Here is an 18,445-nt window from a genome sequence, read left to right on the forward strand (position 1 = left end):
GCTACTAACAGTGTAGCTGCTGACTTTTAATAAGGACACTTACCTGTCCGACGGCGATTGCTTGTCCTGGCGCCTTCATCCTTACTAAGGGAAACAGGTAGTGAAGCCTTATGGCCTCACTGCCCGTTTCCTACTGTGCATGCGCGACTTGCACAGCACTTTGTGAATGGGCGGGTGCCTCCTGGGATACACACAGTTCCCAGAAGGCAGTGCAGCTCATTCACAAGAAGACACAGTGACGTAGGACGAGCCAGAAGATCCACCGTGGTGGAAGAAGAGGTAGAAGAGCTACTTCCGCATAGCAACCACCCTTTTTAGGTGAGTATAAACATTTTATTTTTTTTCAATTTTTTTATTTTAAGATTTTTAGGCAAAAAAAAAAAGGGTGGAACTCCACTTTAAGTAATAGTCCGCTTACTGTCCCCAGACCCCACTGAGCACATGGGGCCCTGGAAAAGTTTGTTTTCTAAACAATTAGCTTATTGGTGGACATGATTTGGGAGTCCCTGCCCGCTCTACCTTGGGGCTCCCCTGCTGAGATGACAGAACTGGGGACAGATGGGCTCCAGGAACAGCGTCCTCAATCCGAGCACATCTGGTCACCCTACTGTAAAATGTTTTTCACTATTTGTTTGTAATTTCCGTGGAGGTCTAATGGAGGAGCACAAGGTAAAAGCAGGGTTATGGCTTTTGTATAATTAATGCGTCAATTAACATAAACGTAATATTAAAGGGCCCAGCTACACTACTGGCTGGTTGTTTTAATAAAACATACAAAAATGCATTGCATCATGCATCCAGTTTTCGTGTTAATTCAGTTTTGTAGTAAATATTCTTGGATAGTTATAAGTATACCTCAAAATGCATGATAACACATACATTTAACGTTTCAACTGATTGGCATTATGCAGAATGACTTTAATGATTAGCTGACTTTCATCATATATTCAGCAAATTAATTGTCACATTTGGGAGCTCTTCACTTTCAAGTTGTCTTTAGAAAAATGGTACAGTCCCATTCCAGTTAATAGCCGCTCCTTCCCATTTAGTTCTGACAGTCATCTCTAGAGAGGGAAATTTCTTTTCATGGTCACCCTCTTCTGCTTTAAAGCGTCCTTCCCATAGGTGTGAGTGGGTGTCTGGAAAAAGAAGTGGATAAGTAAAAAGGACAAACATTCAGCCTGTGTGTACGGCAGCTTGTCCGTCAGTTGGCTCATGACCAAAAAGGTCTGTCAACCAGCTCCCGGTCAACGCTTTCAGAGTGTTCTCTGCTGAACACATTAGCTCAGCAAGAGGGATCACTGTACTAACATCACATAGTTAGTATAGTGGCTCCGACCTGAGCTGTCAGTTGTTTTTTCCTTCAACCCGCTGGGTGTGTACAAGACTTAACATATAGAAAACAAAGTTCTTTGCACACACAATCCTTAAACAGTCAGTTGTGATACTTTCCTTGCCAGCAAAAAATGTCAATGCCAGGAGCATAGGTGTGCGCACAGGGTGTTCCAGGTGTGCCTGGGCACACCCTAATCATGTTGTAATGTACAGATTTCCCCTTCTGCTTGGATGAAGAGAAAGAGGCAGGGGAATCTCTGTCCTCAGTCCCTTTCTCTGTCTCAAAAGTGGGACATCAGGGGACTGATATTTCACCAAAGCCCCCAATAGGGCTCCTAAAGAAATTGTAAACAATAAAATAATAAATTATTGTAAAAAAGTTATTAAAAAAAACACTGACACCAATCTCTGCCCTACTGACATTGTCCACTGCTCTACTGCCCATATATACACACACACACACACACACACACACACACACACACACACACACATATGTGTTTGAACTTTGGGGTGCACACCCTAATGCAGTAGGCTGCGCACACCTATGGCCAGGAGATATGTGACAGTTCTTGGGCCTAGCAGTTGGCTACTAGAACTGAGTACTATCAGGTGGGAAGAAGTTACTTCCTTCCATATCCTGCTTGGGCAGTAGAAGGAGTGGCAGCAAGGTGACAGTGTCTCCAACTTATTTGCATACATGCCTCAAAAAAAATAAGGCTATTCATAGGAACTATATACACTTAGGGCTCTTTCACACGGGGCGGATCGCTCGGCTGATCCCTGCTGAGCCGCCGGATGACAGGGAGGTCCCCGCACACTGTGCCTTTTCTCCGCTCTCCCCTATGGGAGAATCGGATGATCACGGACCTTCTGTCCGCGTTCACCCGATCCGATCCGCAGACGGATGTAAATATAGGGTTTTCCTCCGTCTGCAGAACCGGAGGATTGCGGAGCCAGGTGAGATCTCATAGGGACCAACATATGTCCCTTTTTCATCCGTACACGGATGGATGAAAAAGCAGACATACGGTCCGCTCGTGTGAAAGAGCCCTAATGCAGCTTTGTAGTGCTCATAACTTGTGTTACTGCATTGTGGTGCCATTCATTTTAAACAGCACCCATACTCAGGTCCTGGCATCCAATTAGGTCCTGATAAATGAGACTGTCTATTCTTCTAAGAATTTATTTTATGCCAATAATAAGTACCGATAAAGGATTAAAATAAGATCAATACTCACCAACTGTCAAATGCACAGTTTTGGTCTGAGATAGTTGCCCACTGTAGAAATAAAGGTCAAATATATGTTCCATTTTCCAGTCACATAAGAGAGATGTGTTTGTCCCAAAGAGGACACTATACATTCCATTTATGTTACACAGCCAAATAGGATATTTTGGAGTCTTCAGCATGCTTCCCACCTGAAAGTAAATGATAGTAAAAGGCTACCATGACTCGGCACCACATTCTTGTAGCACAAAATTTAGCCTCTTATATACTCTACTCTATCTAAAACAGTAATGAAGTGGTTGTAGTCAGCCGTCCACTGTCCCTTCTATATACACTGCCAACCTCTGTTTGCACAAATTAAAGTAATTTCTAAACGACCCTACTTGACAGCAAAGTCTTTCCATGCAAAGGTATTTTTTTAAGGTTCTGTTTAAAAGAAATCTTCTGTATTGGTCCACAACCAAAATAGTTTATATTGTCTAGCATAAAATGATTAAAAGCAACTTTTTATTCAAAGTCCTAGTGGTATTCCATATGGGATCATACATGGGTTAGAAAAGCAAATAAAACTTTTGAGCAAATCCTTGGCTAGTGATTGAGTGAGTGAATAACTTGTATAGCGCAACAATTGCGAACTGAATCGCCTCAAGGCGCTTTGTATCCCTTTTCCTTCTGTTTCTCCCTCAGAATAGGTGGGTCTATATTTTTTTCTGAAGGCCAGGTGATCAATTTCCGTTCGGATGTTAGTTGGTAATGCGTTCCACAGTCGAGGTCCTTGAATGCTAATCGACGTTCTCCTTTGGTCTTGTAGCGGGCTTTGGGGATTTGTAGTAATTTTTGGTTAGTTGATCGAAGAACTCAATTGGAGTTTTGGTGTTTTATTTTCTCACTTAAATATTGGGGCGCATTTCTGTGTACACATTTGTGCGTCAGGCATAGGGCCTTAAATGTGACTCTGTCTTTTACGGGCAACCAATGGAGGGATCTCAGGGACGGGGTGATTGATTCCCAGGGTTTTTTCCCTGTTACCAGTCGTGCTGCCGTGTTCTGGACGACTTGGAGACGGGTAAGCTGGTATTTTGGGAGTCCGAGGTAGAGGGAATTTGCATAATCTAACCTAGAGTTAATGATTGTCCCTACCACTACTGCTGTGTCTTCTTTGGGGATGAAGGGGACAATTCTTCGTAGGAGACATAGAAGATGGTGGGTTCCACTAACTACAGATCCTATTTGTGCATCCATTGTCATGTCAGAGTCAAATATGACTCAGAGACTTTTGACTTTGGTGCTTTGGGTGATGGGTTGTCCCAGGATGGGTGGTGGTGTCCAGGGAGTTCTGGCCAGTTTCTTTCCTTTTGTATGGAGTTGAAGGAGTTTTGTTTTTGCTCCATTTAGTTAGAGGTGACTCTCCGTCATCCAGTTGTCTATCTGAGTGAGGCATTTTTCTAAGGCCTCATTCACACAGGCGGACTCCGTCGCTACGGAGTCCACCTGCTCCCGTCAGCTCAGCGGGAGATCTGTCCGCAGATCTCCGCTGAGCCGACAGATGACAAGCTCCTCTCTGCTCACTGAACGTGGAGGGGCTTGTCGGGCACCGCTGTCCTCCTATGGAGCGATCTGATGAAAACGGACAGCATGTCCGATTTCATCAGATCTTACCCCGATCAGATCCGCATGGACGGATGGGGACGTGGCCCCCATACGTCTGTTTTTAGCAGATTGGATCGGGTCGGATGTCAGCGGACATGTCTCCGCTGACATCCAACGCTCCATAGCGATGCATGGAGCGACCGTTCAGGTCCATGACAGACGGACCCGAACGGCCCGTAGTGTGAATGAGGCCTAATACGGGGTATTGGTTCTTTTTGTCGCTGATACGAAAATAAAGTTCCGCATAGGAGTGATAGAGAAGGTCTTGATTATTTATTATTTTTAGGAGTGGGCGGAGGTAAATATTGAATAGCATGGGCGATAGTGGTGATCCCTGGGGGACGTGAAAGGTCCTAGTTTCACTGTCTGAGGACGATTTTCCAGAAATTATGAAAACCATGGTATATCCAAGTCTACAACTCCAGCTACCTCTGTGAGGCGAGTTAACAGCAGTTTGTGGTCTACTGTGTCAAAGGCAGCACTAAGGTCCAGCAGTATCAGGAGACAAGATTCTCTGTCATCTGCTACTTCGAGAGCGTCATCCCATATTTTAAGAAGTGCTGTTTCTGTACCATGTCCTGGGCGGAAACCCGATTGTAGTGGGTCTAGCAGTTTGTGGGTGTCTAAATGGTGTTGTAGTTGTTGTACTACCGCTTTTTCCATAACCTTGGAGAAGATATTGAGGGAGGTTATGGGACGCCAGTTGTTTGGGTCTTTAGGGTCTAGGTTAGGTTTCTTTAGAAGGGGTTTAATTATGCCTTGCTTTAAGGGGGTCGACACAAAGCCCTCTTTAAACGATTGGTTTATAAGGTGAGTGATCGGCGGTAACAAAATATCAGCACATTCTTTCACCAATTTTGTGGGAATGATGTCATTGGGCGATGTACTATCTCGGAGACTTACGATGATATTTTTGTGGTATCGATGGAAATAGGCTCTAGTGAAAATGTTATTGATTGAGAAGCGTTTGTGTTTTCTTTTTGATTAGTGGGGGTGAGGTTGGTGTTTTTTTTTTTGCTGAATTGTTTCACACATTTTTTCGATTCTATTAATGAAAAAATCCGATAATTCGTTGCATAACTCTTGTGTTTCATTTTTTGGAGCCTCTAGGCAGGCTGGGTTCATATTCTGGGCGACTAGATTGAAGAGCTCTCGCGGACGATTCCGGGCTTTTGCGAGTATATTCAAAAAATGCATTTTTTTTGCTTTGTAGATTTCCTTGTGATATCTTTTAGTGATTAATTTATAATTTGCATGGTTTTCCTCTGTAGAGTTTCTTCTCTAGGCGTCTTCCGCTCTCCTGTGTTCTTGCTTCAATGACATCAGAGTGTCATTGAACCAGCTGGAGTTCTTTTTACGGATAAGCGCTCTGTGTCTCGGGGCGATTATATCTGCGGTCTGCAGTAAAGCTTTATTAATGGAGTTGAGGGTTTCTGCTGCTGATTGAGTTTGCTTTATTTCTGTCATTTTATTTAATAGTGTAGTTTTGAAGAGTTCCGTGTGTAGTTTCTTCAGCGATCTGGTCCAATATTTCCTTTCCTGGTTTGCCAGGTTTTTTGATATGGTGTTGGTGGTTATTGTGAATTTAATAGCATGATGATCTGTCCAGGGTAGTGGTCTGTTTTCTGAAATATTGATGTCCATATCATGTTTGAAGATCAGGTCAAGGATGTGACCTGATGCATGCGTGGGTGCACATATCAGTTGCTGCAGACCAAGTCCTTCTAGTTGGTCAATGCAGGCGCTGGCTATGGGGTCCTGTGCAAAGTCAATTATATACCACTAACTGGGTTTATATTTCTCAAATTTCCAAGGTGTCCTAGGTGTATTTGTTTGGCATATTTGGGAACAGACTATTTTTCATCTTTGTAAGTCAGATCAGTCTTAAAGTCCTTAAAAAAGTTATAAAAATCTGCCACTGTTGGCATACACAAAGTCTTTGTTTTTGGGCATACATTTAAAAAAAAAAGGTAACTTCGGTCATACATCTAGTCAGGGCTGTCTTAATGCCTGGGCACACTTGGGCACTGCCCAGGGGCCCCAGGTGCATGGGTGCCCCATTATAGTCTTGCATTACATCATATTTGCCAACTGTCCTATATCTGCTAGGATAGTCATGCATTTTGCCAGGATGATGGCCTTGTCCTGAGTGGCATCCCAGAATTTGTACTTTGCCCTCCTGACGCCCTTCTGCCTCTCCCTGTGCCCTTTGTGTTGATTTAGTCTTTGAATTATGTCATGTTTTCTTATTGTTTAAAATCAATTTTTATTGAAAGTACTAATATACAGTTGTGTTCAAAATTATTCAACCCCCCAATGCTGTAAAGGGTTTTAGGGAATTTAGTGTACATTTGTAATTGTATTCAGAATGAAATCCTACAAGGACTTCTTAAAGAACCATATGCAACTAAAATTACATCAATTGGTTTTGTAATACAGTAGTAAATGTTTATTTTGTGAATTCTTCATTTACACAATTATTCAACCCCTTAAAGACTACCACTCTGAAGAACAGAGGTTCATTGAAGTGTTTTCAATTAGGTATTGAAAACACCTGTGGATGTCAGGGAGCACCAATAAAGCCTAATAAGCACCAATCAGGCAGCTTTAAAATGACTGTGATACTCAGCTCCTTCTAGACATTTACTGGTGTGGTTACAAACATGGTGAAGTCAAGAGAATGGTCCGGGAAGACAAGAGAAGAGGTGATTACTCTTCACAGGAAGGGCAATGGCTATAAGAAGATTGCAAAGATGTTAAACATACCAAGAGACACCATAGGAAGCATCATTCGCAAATTCAAGCCAAAGGGCACTGTTAAAACACTACCTGGTCGGTGCAGAAAGAAGATGCTGACTTCGACTGCTGTGCGCTACCTGAAGCGTAGAGTGGAGAAAAGTCCCCTTGTGACTGCTGAGGAACTGACAAAAGATTTGTCAGATGTGGGTACTGAAGTTTCTGCTCAGACAATACGGCGCACACTGCGTAATGAAGGCCTCCATGCCAGAACTCCCAGGCGCACCCCCTTGCTGTCTCCAAAGAATAAGAAGAGTCGACTGTAGTATGCAAAAATCATGTGGACAAACCACAGAAGTTTTGGGATTGTGTTCTGTGGACTGATGAAACAAAATTAGAAGTGTTTGGGCCCATGGATCAACGCTATGTTTGGAGGAGGAAGAACAAGGCCTATGATGAAAAGAACACCTTGCCTACTGTGAAGCATGGCGGGGGGTCAATCATGCTTTGGGGCTGTTTTGCTTCTGCAGGTACAGGGAAGCTTCAGCGTGTGCAAGGTACCATGAATTCTCTTCAGTACCAGGAGATAGTGGATAACAATGTGATGCAGTCCGTCACAAACCTGAGGCTTGGGAGACGTTGGACCTTTCAACAGGACAATGATCCCAAGCATACCTCCAAGTCCACTAGAGCATGGTTGCAGATTAAAGGCTGGAACATTTTGGAGTTGCCATCGCAGTCACCAGACTTAAATCCGATTGAGAACCTCTGGTGGGACTTAAAGAAAGCAGTTGCAGTGCGCAAGCCTAAGGCCCCGTACACACGATAGAATCCATCCGCAGATAAATCCCAGCAAATGGGTTTCTGCGGATAGATCCTATGGTGTGTACACGCCAGCGGATCTGTTTCCGCGGAGAAATCTCCTCTGGGATGGATTCCAGCAGATCGGATATTTGCTGTGCTGCACAACAAATCCATCTGCTGGAATCCATTCCAACGGATGGATCCGCTCGTCTGTACAGACTTACCGGATCCATTCGTCCAAAGGGATTCCCCGCACGCGTCGTAATGATTTGACGCATGCGTGGAATTCCTTATATGACAGCGTCGCGCCCGTCGCCGCGTCATAATCGCGGCGACGGCGCGACACGTCATCGGCAGAGGATTTCCGCGCGGATTTCAATGCGATGGTGTGTACACTCCATCCCATCGAAATCAGCGGAAATCTTTGAGAGGATTTATCCGTGGAAACGGTCCGCTGGACCGTATCTGCGGATAAATCCTCTCGTGTGTACGGGGCCTAAGAATGTGACTGAACTGGAGGCTTTTGCCCATGACGAATGGGCGAAGATACCCGTAGATCGCTGCAAGACACTTGTGTCAAGCTATGCTATAAGTTTAAAAGCTGTTCTAACTGTAAAAGGATGTTGTACTAAGTACTAAGATTGAATGTCAATTGGGGGTTGAATAAAACTGATAATGATGTGAGCACAGAAAAGACATTTGTGGTTATTTCATTATAAATGTTATGTTATATTTGTCTGACCTACACGTGCCTCTTTGATTTAATTGTAAGCAGGATGACAGGATGATCAAAATCAATGTCAAACTTGGCAAAACAATCAATTTCAGTGGGGGTTGAATAATTTTGAATACAACTGTATATATATATGTATTTGTTTAATTCTTGAGTAGGTGCGTAAATTTGAGGCAGGCTGTCAGGGGCCCCAGTGCATTACTTTGACCAGGGGCCCTGCATCTAGTATGACTTTTTTCTCTCAAATGCTTTATGGGTGCTACTTGTCTTAGGCCTTGTACACACGACCGAACATGTCTGCTGAAACTGGTCCACTGACCAGTTTCAGCAGAGATGTTTGGTCGTCTGTACGGCCGACCGGACAAATGTCCGGCGGATCGGACAGGTTTCCAGCGGACAAATGTTTCACCGCGCTGTCTGTCCGCGCGGATTTCTGTCTGATGGTGTGTACAACCATCAGACAGAAATCTCCGGGCGGACATGTTCGCTGAAAACGGTCCGGTGGACTGATTTCAGCGGACAGTCCGTCCGTGTGTACGCCGCCTGAGAGTGTACCCTAACTGGAACAGACGTAAGATTCTTTGAGTTATTTCCAGGGGTGTATTGGGAGTGCATTGTCTTATACTGTAAAATGCATTATGCTATTGAGTTTTACTTTGAAAGTTTTCTCAGAGGTGATTACATATAGACATTCATAGAACTCTATCTATTTCCAGCCAGAAATAAAAAAATTGCCTCAACCAAATAGAAAAGTTTCTGCAGGTCCAGCAGCATGGCACAGTCACAATAAGAACCAGCAGACTTTGGGTTATATCATACTGCAGGGAACAATGGTCATATTATAATGGATACTATTTGTTTCTGTCCTTGTTACTATGTTCTAGACAGTAGACCGTAACGGGGGCTCAGGACAGTAATGGGGGGCTCAGGACATCAATGGGGTCACTGAGGACAGTAATGGGGGGACTGAGGACAGTAACATGAAGGGGGGTATTTTGATGTGAAGGGTGGTGACTGTGATGTTAAGGGGGGACTGAGGATGCTAATGCAAGAATGGGATTGTGATATGAAGCTCGATTCACATCTGTGCATGCATGTTTGAAGGGGCTACCCAAGAGAAATGAAGGGAAAGAAGTCCTGACCCTTTTATTTTTCTTAATCACACTGCATCAAGCTGCATAGTGCTGCAGCATCATGTGGTTTGATGCTCCAGAAAATGTGCCCTAGATGCCGATGTTTGGGGGTGCAATTAAGAATTCCTCTGTGGGTTGGGAATGCATGCAATTTTGCACGTTTCCCAGCCACAGAGATGTGAACCTAGCCTAAAGCCCTGTACACACGGGTAAAAAGTCCGCCAGAAATCCCGGGGGAAAAACGAGAACCTGCTCGGTAACTTTCCCCCTGTACACACCAGAGGTTTTTTGCTGTTGGGAAAACCGCGGTGAGAGCTTTGGCCGGGAATCCCGGGGGGAAAACCGAGAACCTGCACGGTAACTTTCCCCCTGTACACACCAGAGGTTTTCCCGTTGGGAAAACCACGGTGAGAGCTTTGGCCGGGAATCCCGGCCGTGTGTATGCTCCACTGCAGTGTTTCCCATAGGGAAACTGCCGGGAAAATGACCGCTGGGAATCGCGGCAGGAAAAAAGAGAACATGTTCTTATTTTTCCTGCCAGGATTCCTGGCGGTTTTCCTGTCCAAAAGCTGTCATGCCAGTTTTCCCAACTGGAAAACTGGTCGTGTGTATGAGGCATAAGAGGAGAGAGTGACTGTGATGTGAAGAATCTGAGTTATCGTAGAAACACGTGATTTGGATTTTACTGACTGTACCATCATCATGAATTTTAATTCAATACCCCTGCTCTACATATTTGTTCTATGTACTGTTGACATGGATTATCAGATACAATCACAAAAAAAAAACAACTGGAAACGTTTCCAGTACAGCTTGTACTATACTTCACCTGGGGAAGTTTGTGCTGTTCCATTTCATCCCTGCTCCAGTGTAAGTAGCCTACATCACTGCGTGTTAGGACTCCATGAAGTTCCTGCTCCAGCTTCTGTTCTTCCAGGATTTGGTCCCCATTAAAAACATGAGGGCTTGCTCTCCCCGTTAAAATCAGGTTCAACACAGCCTGTTGAAACCAGTTAGAGTGGAAAATTAGCAAAGTTTTTTTAAAGGTACATTTTTATTTATTTTTTGAAGTTAAACAATTGATCAAAGCAGGTTTTGTTCCCATTATTATGTCACACATGCTGTACACATCATGCTACATTGCACTAGTATGATTTGCCAATTCTTAACCTTAACCCTTATTAACATAAAAAAAAACCATAAAAAAAAATAATAATAATAATATGGTTACATAAGTGTACACACCCTTAAACGAATACTTTGTTGAAGCATTTTTTGATTTTATTACAGCACTCAGTCTTTTTGGGTATATGAGTCTATCAGCACGGCACATCTTGACTTGGCAATATTTGCCCACTCTTTTCAAAAACACTCCAGATCTGTCAGATTGCGAGGGCATCTCCTGTGCACAGCCCTCTTCAGATCACCCCAAGATTTGGCTCTGGCTGGGCCGTTCTAAAACTTTAATCTTCTTCTGGTGAAGCCATTCCTTTGTGGATTTGGATGGATGCTTTGGGTCGTTGTCATGCTGAAAGATGAAGTTCCTTTTCGTGTTCAACTTTCAGAAGCGTTCAGAAGCCTGAAGATTTTGTGCCAATATTGACTTGTATTTGGAACTGTTCATAATACCCTCTATCTTGACTAAGGCCGCTGTTCGAGTTGAAGAAAAACAGCCCCAAAGCATGATACTGCCACCACTTTGCTTCACAGTGGGTATGGTGTTTTTTTGGTGATGTGCAGTGTTTTTGCGCCAAATATCTTTTGGAATTATGAGCAAAAAGTTCAACCTTGGTTTTATCAGATTTCCACACATGCTTTTGAGAGACTTTGGATATGTTTTTGCAAAATTTACACGGGCTTGGATGTTTTTCTTTATAAGAAAAGTCTTCTGTCTTGCTTCTCTACCCCATAGGCCAGACATATGAAGAATACAAAAGATTGTGTACAACACAGCCAATACTTGCCAGATATTCCTGCAGCTACTTTAATGTTGCTGTAGGCCTCTTGGCAGCCTCCCTGACCATTTTCTTCTAGTCTTTTTATACATTTTGGAGAGACGTCCAGTTCTTGGTAATGTCACTGTTGTGCCATATTTTTTCCACTTGATGACTGTCTTCACTGTGTTCCATGGAATATCTAATGCGTTGGAAATTCTTTTGTACCCTTCTCCTGAATTATACCCTTTAACAAAGATATCCCTCTGATTCTTTGGATGCTCTCTGTGCACCATGGCTTTTTCTGTAGGACGCAACTAAGAAAATGTCAGGAAAGACCTACTAGAACAGCTAGACTTTATTTGGGGTTAATTGGAGGCACTTTAAATGATGGCAGGTGTTTACTGACTCATATTTAACATGAGTTTATGCATCCACATTATTTTTATTTTTTATTTTTACCCCCCCCCCCCAAAATAAAAATAAAAAAATTCAGTTTGTCTTTCAATTGAGTTGTACAGTTTATAGGTCACATTAAAGGTGGAAAAAGTCCTGAAATTATTTATCTTTGCTTCATCAGAGAAACCTGACATTTTAACACATTTATATCCACTGTAAGTCTGAACAACAATGTGCACAGAATACATTTAGGAGACATCTGTAAAGCTTTTAGCAGGCTTCAGTCAGCTTTCTTGAAGCACTCTTCAGCTGTGCCTGGAATTGTTAAACACAGATCTTAATGGGAGCCCTAGCTATCATTTAAAAAGGCTGCTGTACAGTATGCTTTTGCAAGTTGAAATGCTGCGTACACACGATCGGACATTCCGACAACAAAACCGTGGATTTGTTTTCCGACGGAATGTTGGCTCAAACGTGTGTTGCATACACATGGTCACACAAATGTTGTCTGAAACGTCAAGAACGTGGTCACGTACAAAACACTACGACGAGCCAAAAAAAATGAGGTTCAATGATTCCGACAAGCGTCGAATTGATTCCGAGCATTTGTAGGACAGCAATATCCGACCAAAAGCTCACATCGAACATCGGAAATTCCGATCGTGTGTACGCGGCATAACATAACAAAGCTTGCTGAAACCTGCTAACATCTTGTTTAAAATGACAGCCAGCACTCCCATTAAAATCTACAATACTCCAAGAATGGAGCTAGGGAGTGTTTTAAAGGTTTCGAGAAAGCTGTCTTTTACTAAAAGCTCTACAAGGACCATTCGCAGTATGCGTTGTGGTAATGAACGTGCATTGACACCTAGGGGGGTTATTTACTAAAGGTAAATCCACTTTGCACTACAGGTGCACTTGGAAGTGCAGTCGCTGTAGATCCGAAGGGGACCTGCAAGGATATTAAAAAACAGCATTTTAGCTTGCACATGATTGGATGATAAAATCAGCAGAGCTTCCCCTTATTTCAGATTTTCCCCTCAGATCTACAGCGACTGCACTTCCAAGTGCACGTGCAATGCAAAGTGAATTTGCCTTTAGTAAATCCACCCCAATGTGTTAGGCAGTGCACCTTGACCCCTTAACAAATGAACATGACCACAGTGCACCACGACACATCACATTTGCTTTAGTGAAATGCCCACTTCTGTATCTGTGCCTTGGAGTGTCATTCAAAATCAATGGTACCACAATTCACACAATAATGTAATTGCACATTTTTCGTTCCCTTGTTATGTGTACATTTAAAGCCAGCTTCAGTTTTTTTTAGTTTTGGATTGAGTATGGTTGGAATAGAAACACATGGACAGGAAATGATGGAATCGAAGAAAATACAACAAAAATTTTACAAAAAAAATAAAAAAATAAAACTAAAAGGAAAGGGGAAATGGGTTCCAAGGCACCAATAACAACCTGAAAGAATTTCTAATGCTGTATACACATGGACTGAAAATCAGATGCTAAAATGCTGTTTTTTATTTTCCTTGCATGTCCCCCTCAGATCTACAGCGACTGCACGTGAAACATCATCTTTCACATTATAGAAAAACATATATTTAATGTTTGGGGGTTCTAAGTAATTTTGTAGCAAAAAATACTTTTTAACTTGTAAACAACAATTAGTCATGAAAAGGCCTGGTCCTTAGGTGGTTAATCTGCTTACCTGTCTGACTGTGTAATTCCCCAGACAAAAATGCAAGAGATGAGCTGTTGTGTGGTCTAAATCATGGTGAACCCTAAATGTAAGCAAAAGAAAATATTATATCTAATTGGAACACGTATTAAAAAAGGTTTTCTGCCAAATATGTTGGGGTGTACTCATTTATGCTGAGTACTGTAAATACACTCACTAGCGACTTTATTAGGTACACCTTGCTTGTACTATGTTGGACCCCCTTTTGCCTTCAGAACTGCCTTAATTTTTCATGTCATAGATTCAACAAGGCGTTGGAAACATTCCTCAGAGATTTTGTCCCATATTGGCATGGTAGCATCACGCAGTTGCTGCAGGTACAGTGACCTCATTGTCATGTTCAAGGAACCAATTTGAGATGATTTAAGCTTTGTGACATGATGCATTATCCTGCTGGAAGGAGCCATCAGAAGATAGGTACACTTTAGTCATAAAGAGATGGACATGGTCAGCAATAATACTCAGGTAGGCCGTGGAGTTTAAACAATCCTCAATTGGTACTAAGGGGCCCAAAGTGTGACAAATATCCCCCCACACCATTACAACACCACCACTAGCCTGGACCATTGATACAAGGCAGGGTGGATCCATGCTTTTATGTTGTTTACGGCAAATTCTGACCCTACCATCTGAATGTCGCAGCTGAAATCGATACTCTTTAGACCAGGCAACATTTTTGCAATCTTTTAGCTGACAGGAATGGCACCTGGTGGGAATCTTCTGCTCCTATAGCCCATCTGCTTTAAGGTTCGATATGTTGTGTATTCTGCATACTTTGGTTGTAACCAGTAGTTATTTGAGTTACAGCAGTTGAACAGGTCTACCTAATAAAATGGCTGGTGAGTGTGTGTGTGTATATATATATATATATATATATATATATATATATATATATACACACACACTCTCTCACACACACACACTATATATGCAGTTTTGCAGTCAAATGTTGTTATGCTATGCATGCAGTATAAATGCAGTCTGAATTTTAATTATATATAAGAATGAATCTCTATATACAGTATTTCAAAAGATTAGAGAAGTATTACTGAGGAAGCAATATAGTATAAGAGGTAGAAAGAAAATTCTAGAGCAGCGTGGTTTGTGGACCACTGATGGTCCACAAACAAAATTTTGGTGGTCCCCAGGGGTTCTGCCACAAATCAACATTGTGGCAGATAAAAGGTTGGGAACCACTGCTCTAGAGGGACCAAGCAGGCATAAAACAGGGGTCACCTTATTCACTCTTACCTTAAAATTTTTCGGGAGAAAAGCACACTGTACAGAAATAATATTACTCCATGACTTCCTTCATCTTTGAACTAGCAAAGACATGGAAACATCAGAAACGTAAATCACTGATACAAATTACCTACTCATTGTATATGATCCTATACTGGGAATGATTGTAACTAAGGGCCAGATTCACAGACAAATACGTTGCTCCTCCGCGGTGTAACGTATCTGATTTACATTACACCGCCGCAGGTTTACAGCGTAAGTGCCTAATTCTCAAAGCTCTTACCTGTAAACTTGCGGCGGTGTAACGTAAATCCTAATTCAAATGGGGCGGGCACCATTTAAATTAGGCGTGTTCCCGCGCCAAACGTTTTTTTGAACGGCGAAGTGCGTTACGGCGTTTCGTATTCCCGGGCGTCTTACGCAAAAGAAAAATTGAAATTCGACGCGGGAACGACGGCCATACTTTAACATGGCTGATCTAAAGATAAGCCATGTTAAAGCAGGTGTAACTTTGCGACGGGAAAAACCGACGAGCGACAACATACGAGATTGGGACGAACGCGCGGATCTTCGTGGATCTCCGTAACTAGTCATTTGCATATTCTACGCCGACCGCTATGGAATCGCCACCTAGCGGCCGGCCTAGAATTGCATCCTAAGTCCGACTGTGTAAGTCAATTACACCTGTTGGATCTTATGGCTATCTATGCGTAACTGATTCTATGAATCAGCCGCATAGTTAGGACGGGCGGATCACAGAGATACGACAGCGTATCAGGAGATCCGCCGTCGTATCTCTTCTGTGAATCTGGCCCTGAGATCTTAACATCTGTGAACACATATACAATATTTACAGCATGTATGCATTGGTAAGCTGTTATAATCATATTTTTCTACATAATATTCTCTTGTGCAATGTGTAAAGGGTAATCTTACAGTCCTTTTAATACAGATGTATTAAATTAGTATTTTGCACAAACCAGAGAAATAAACCAAATTATATTTTTATTAATTGTAAACAAAAAATGGGAAGGGTAACTGAAATACAGCAGATGGAAAACCTGACAGGAAGAGAAATATAGACAGGTCTGGGCGCCATATATCAGTTATAGGAAGCAGAACCCCTGAGGCGGGGAGGGGGGGGGGGGAGGGGGGGGACAGGTGCCCTTTTTTTTTGTTTCTCTCTTTTTTTTTTGTTTGTTGTATGTTTATTTTGTGGTTTAGATAACCAGGGTGTGTGCCTGGAGGGGGAATGGGGTAGCTATAATGGTATGGTAAATAATACACATCGAATTAAGATTATGGCGTAATCAAAGGAAGGAAAATGTATAGCTAAAATGAAGAATAAGAATGTTGGAATGTATTATACTGTACCTATTTGTTTTTCTATGTATGAAATATGGAGAAGTGGAAGAAAAAGTATATAAAATAAAGAATTTATAAAAAAAAAATGTAAACCAAAAATAAGACTTTTATGACAGTACGCGAGGAAAAAAGTACAAATAAAAATAATTATATATACTAAACAAACAATGAGAAATAATCAAACAATAGGTAGGTTGCTGCGTGGTCACGCCCTTGTGACAAGCAATATTTAGATGGAGGCATGCAGTGTTTGCTGATAACAGCCACGTAACATCCAATGATTGATCCAGCTCCATCTGATGGAGATAAACAAAGTTTGCTGACAATAACCATCTAAAGATACGTTTTTAACCCCGCTAATACCTGTATCTGGTAAGTGAATTACCTTTGGGGAACTTTTATACATGCAGTGTGGTGAAGGTGATCATCTGGAATAATAATCTGCAAGGATTTATTTTCATCTACTCTTCAAGTGGACCATCTTTCATTTCACATTCTGCTATTTTCACAGCGATTTACACAGACTGTGTATATATTTAAGAACTTTTTGAGTGCTATTAGGTCCCTTTCACACTGGGGCAGGAGGTGCGGTGGCGGTAAAGAGACGCTATTTTTAGCGGCGCTTTACCGTCGGGAATTGCGGCGGTACTCGGCCACTAGCGGTTAATACCGCCGGCATTGTGCCTCTGCAGAGGCGCATTGCCGGCGGTATAACCGCGGTTTGCCATTGCTTTCAATGGGAAGGAGCGGTGGAGGAGCAGTTAACACACCACTCCTTCACCGCTCTAAAGATGTGGCTAGCAGGACTTTTGGAGCGGTCCTGCTAGCTCACCGCTCCAGTGTGAAAGCCCTCCTCATCTGGATTCAGCAGTGGTATCGTTGTACACATTTTTATACCAGTAACATACTTAGCTACATATTTTTATGACTGCTTTTGCTACCATTTCGTATTACTCGCACCATTTTTACAGTTTATGTAGCTACATCAATTTTATCTCCAGTGCAATATTTATTTTGTTACCTACTTGAAGACTATAAAAGTTTTAATGCTATTCCCATGGAACGCTGCCTTTGTGTGTTTTTTTGTATCCTGCTACCCATTTTTCCAGTGGTTGGTAGCTGCACTGAGAATCAGCCTGCAAGGAGATCAGCTAAAAGTAGTTGGATCTGTATGTGCGTTATAATAAATCAAAATTAGTCAATTAATCGATTGAAAAAAAAATAGATTAATCGAACACGAAAATTTTAATCAGTAACAGCCCTTATGCCGCGTACACACGGTCGTTTTATGTGATGAAAAAAAATGACGTTTTTAAAAACGTCACTTTAATTGACCATGTGTGGGGGAAAACGTCGTTTTATGTCTTCTAAAAAACTACCAAAAAAAATTGAAGCATGCTTCAATTTTATGTGTCGTTTTTCAAAACGTCAACTTTTACTTCACAGAAATTGACCGTGTGTAGCAAAAACGTCGTTTAAAACGAAGTTTTTTCATCCGCGCATGCCCAGAAGCTACTTATGAAGCGAGCTTCAATGGAAAAACGTGGTGAACGTAACCTCGCTTTGCTAGAACATTGTGAGAAAAACGATGGTGTGTAGGCAACTTCGTCTTTGAAAATTGAAGTTTCAAAAACGTCGTTTTTTACTTCACAGAAAATGTCGTTTTTTTTCATCACATAAAGTGATGGTGTGTATGCGGCATAAGAGATATATATATATAACAAACTTTTGGTCTGTACTGTGTGTATATATATATATATATATATATATATATATATATATATATATACAGTACAGACCAAAAGTTTGGTCTGTATGGAAATTGTAGATTCACACTGAAGGCATAAAAACTATGAATTAACACATGTGGAATTATAAATAACAAAAAAGTGTGAAACAACAGAAAATATATTTCATATTCTAGGTTCTTCAAAGTAGCCACCTTTTGCAGCAGACACATCTCTAGAACTGTTAAGAGGAGACTGTGTGAATCAGGCCTTCATGGTAGAATATCTGCTAGGAAACCACTGCTAAAGAAAGGCAACAAGCAGAAGAGACTTGTTTGGGCTAAAGAACACAAGGAATGGACATTAGACCAGTGGAAATCTGTGCTTTGGTCTGATGAGTCCA

General features: G+C 41.9%; 1 protein-coding gene across 1 annotated transcript in view; it reads right to left on the bottom strand.

The window, feature by feature from the left end:
* Positions 1 to 722: 722 nt before the first annotated feature.
* Positions 723 to 18,445, bottom strand: part of MINDY4B (MINDY family member 4B) — an 86,178-nt gene continuing 68,455 nt past the window's right edge. The window contains exons 9-13 of the mRNA XM_040349161.1: positions 14,960 to 15,030; positions 13,679 to 13,751; positions 10,452 to 10,622; positions 2,577 to 2,757; positions 723 to 1,139 (exon numbers count right to left, since the gene is read on the bottom strand). Coding sequence (XP_040205095.1) covers positions 997 to 1,139; positions 2,577 to 2,757; positions 10,452 to 10,622; positions 13,679 to 13,751; positions 14,960 to 15,030 — 639 coding nt within the window. The 3' untranslated portion in view covers positions 723 to 996. The remainder of the gene's footprint in view (positions 1,140 to 2,576; positions 2,758 to 10,451; positions 10,623 to 13,678; positions 13,752 to 14,959; positions 15,031 to 18,445) is intronic.

Source organism: Rana temporaria, chromosome 4, assembly GCF_905171775.1.
Source record: "Rana temporaria chromosome 4, aRanTem1.1, whole genome shotgun sequence".
In the NCBI taxonomy this organism is placed as follows: domain Eukaryota; kingdom Metazoa; phylum Chordata; class Amphibia; order Anura; family Ranidae; genus Rana; species Rana temporaria.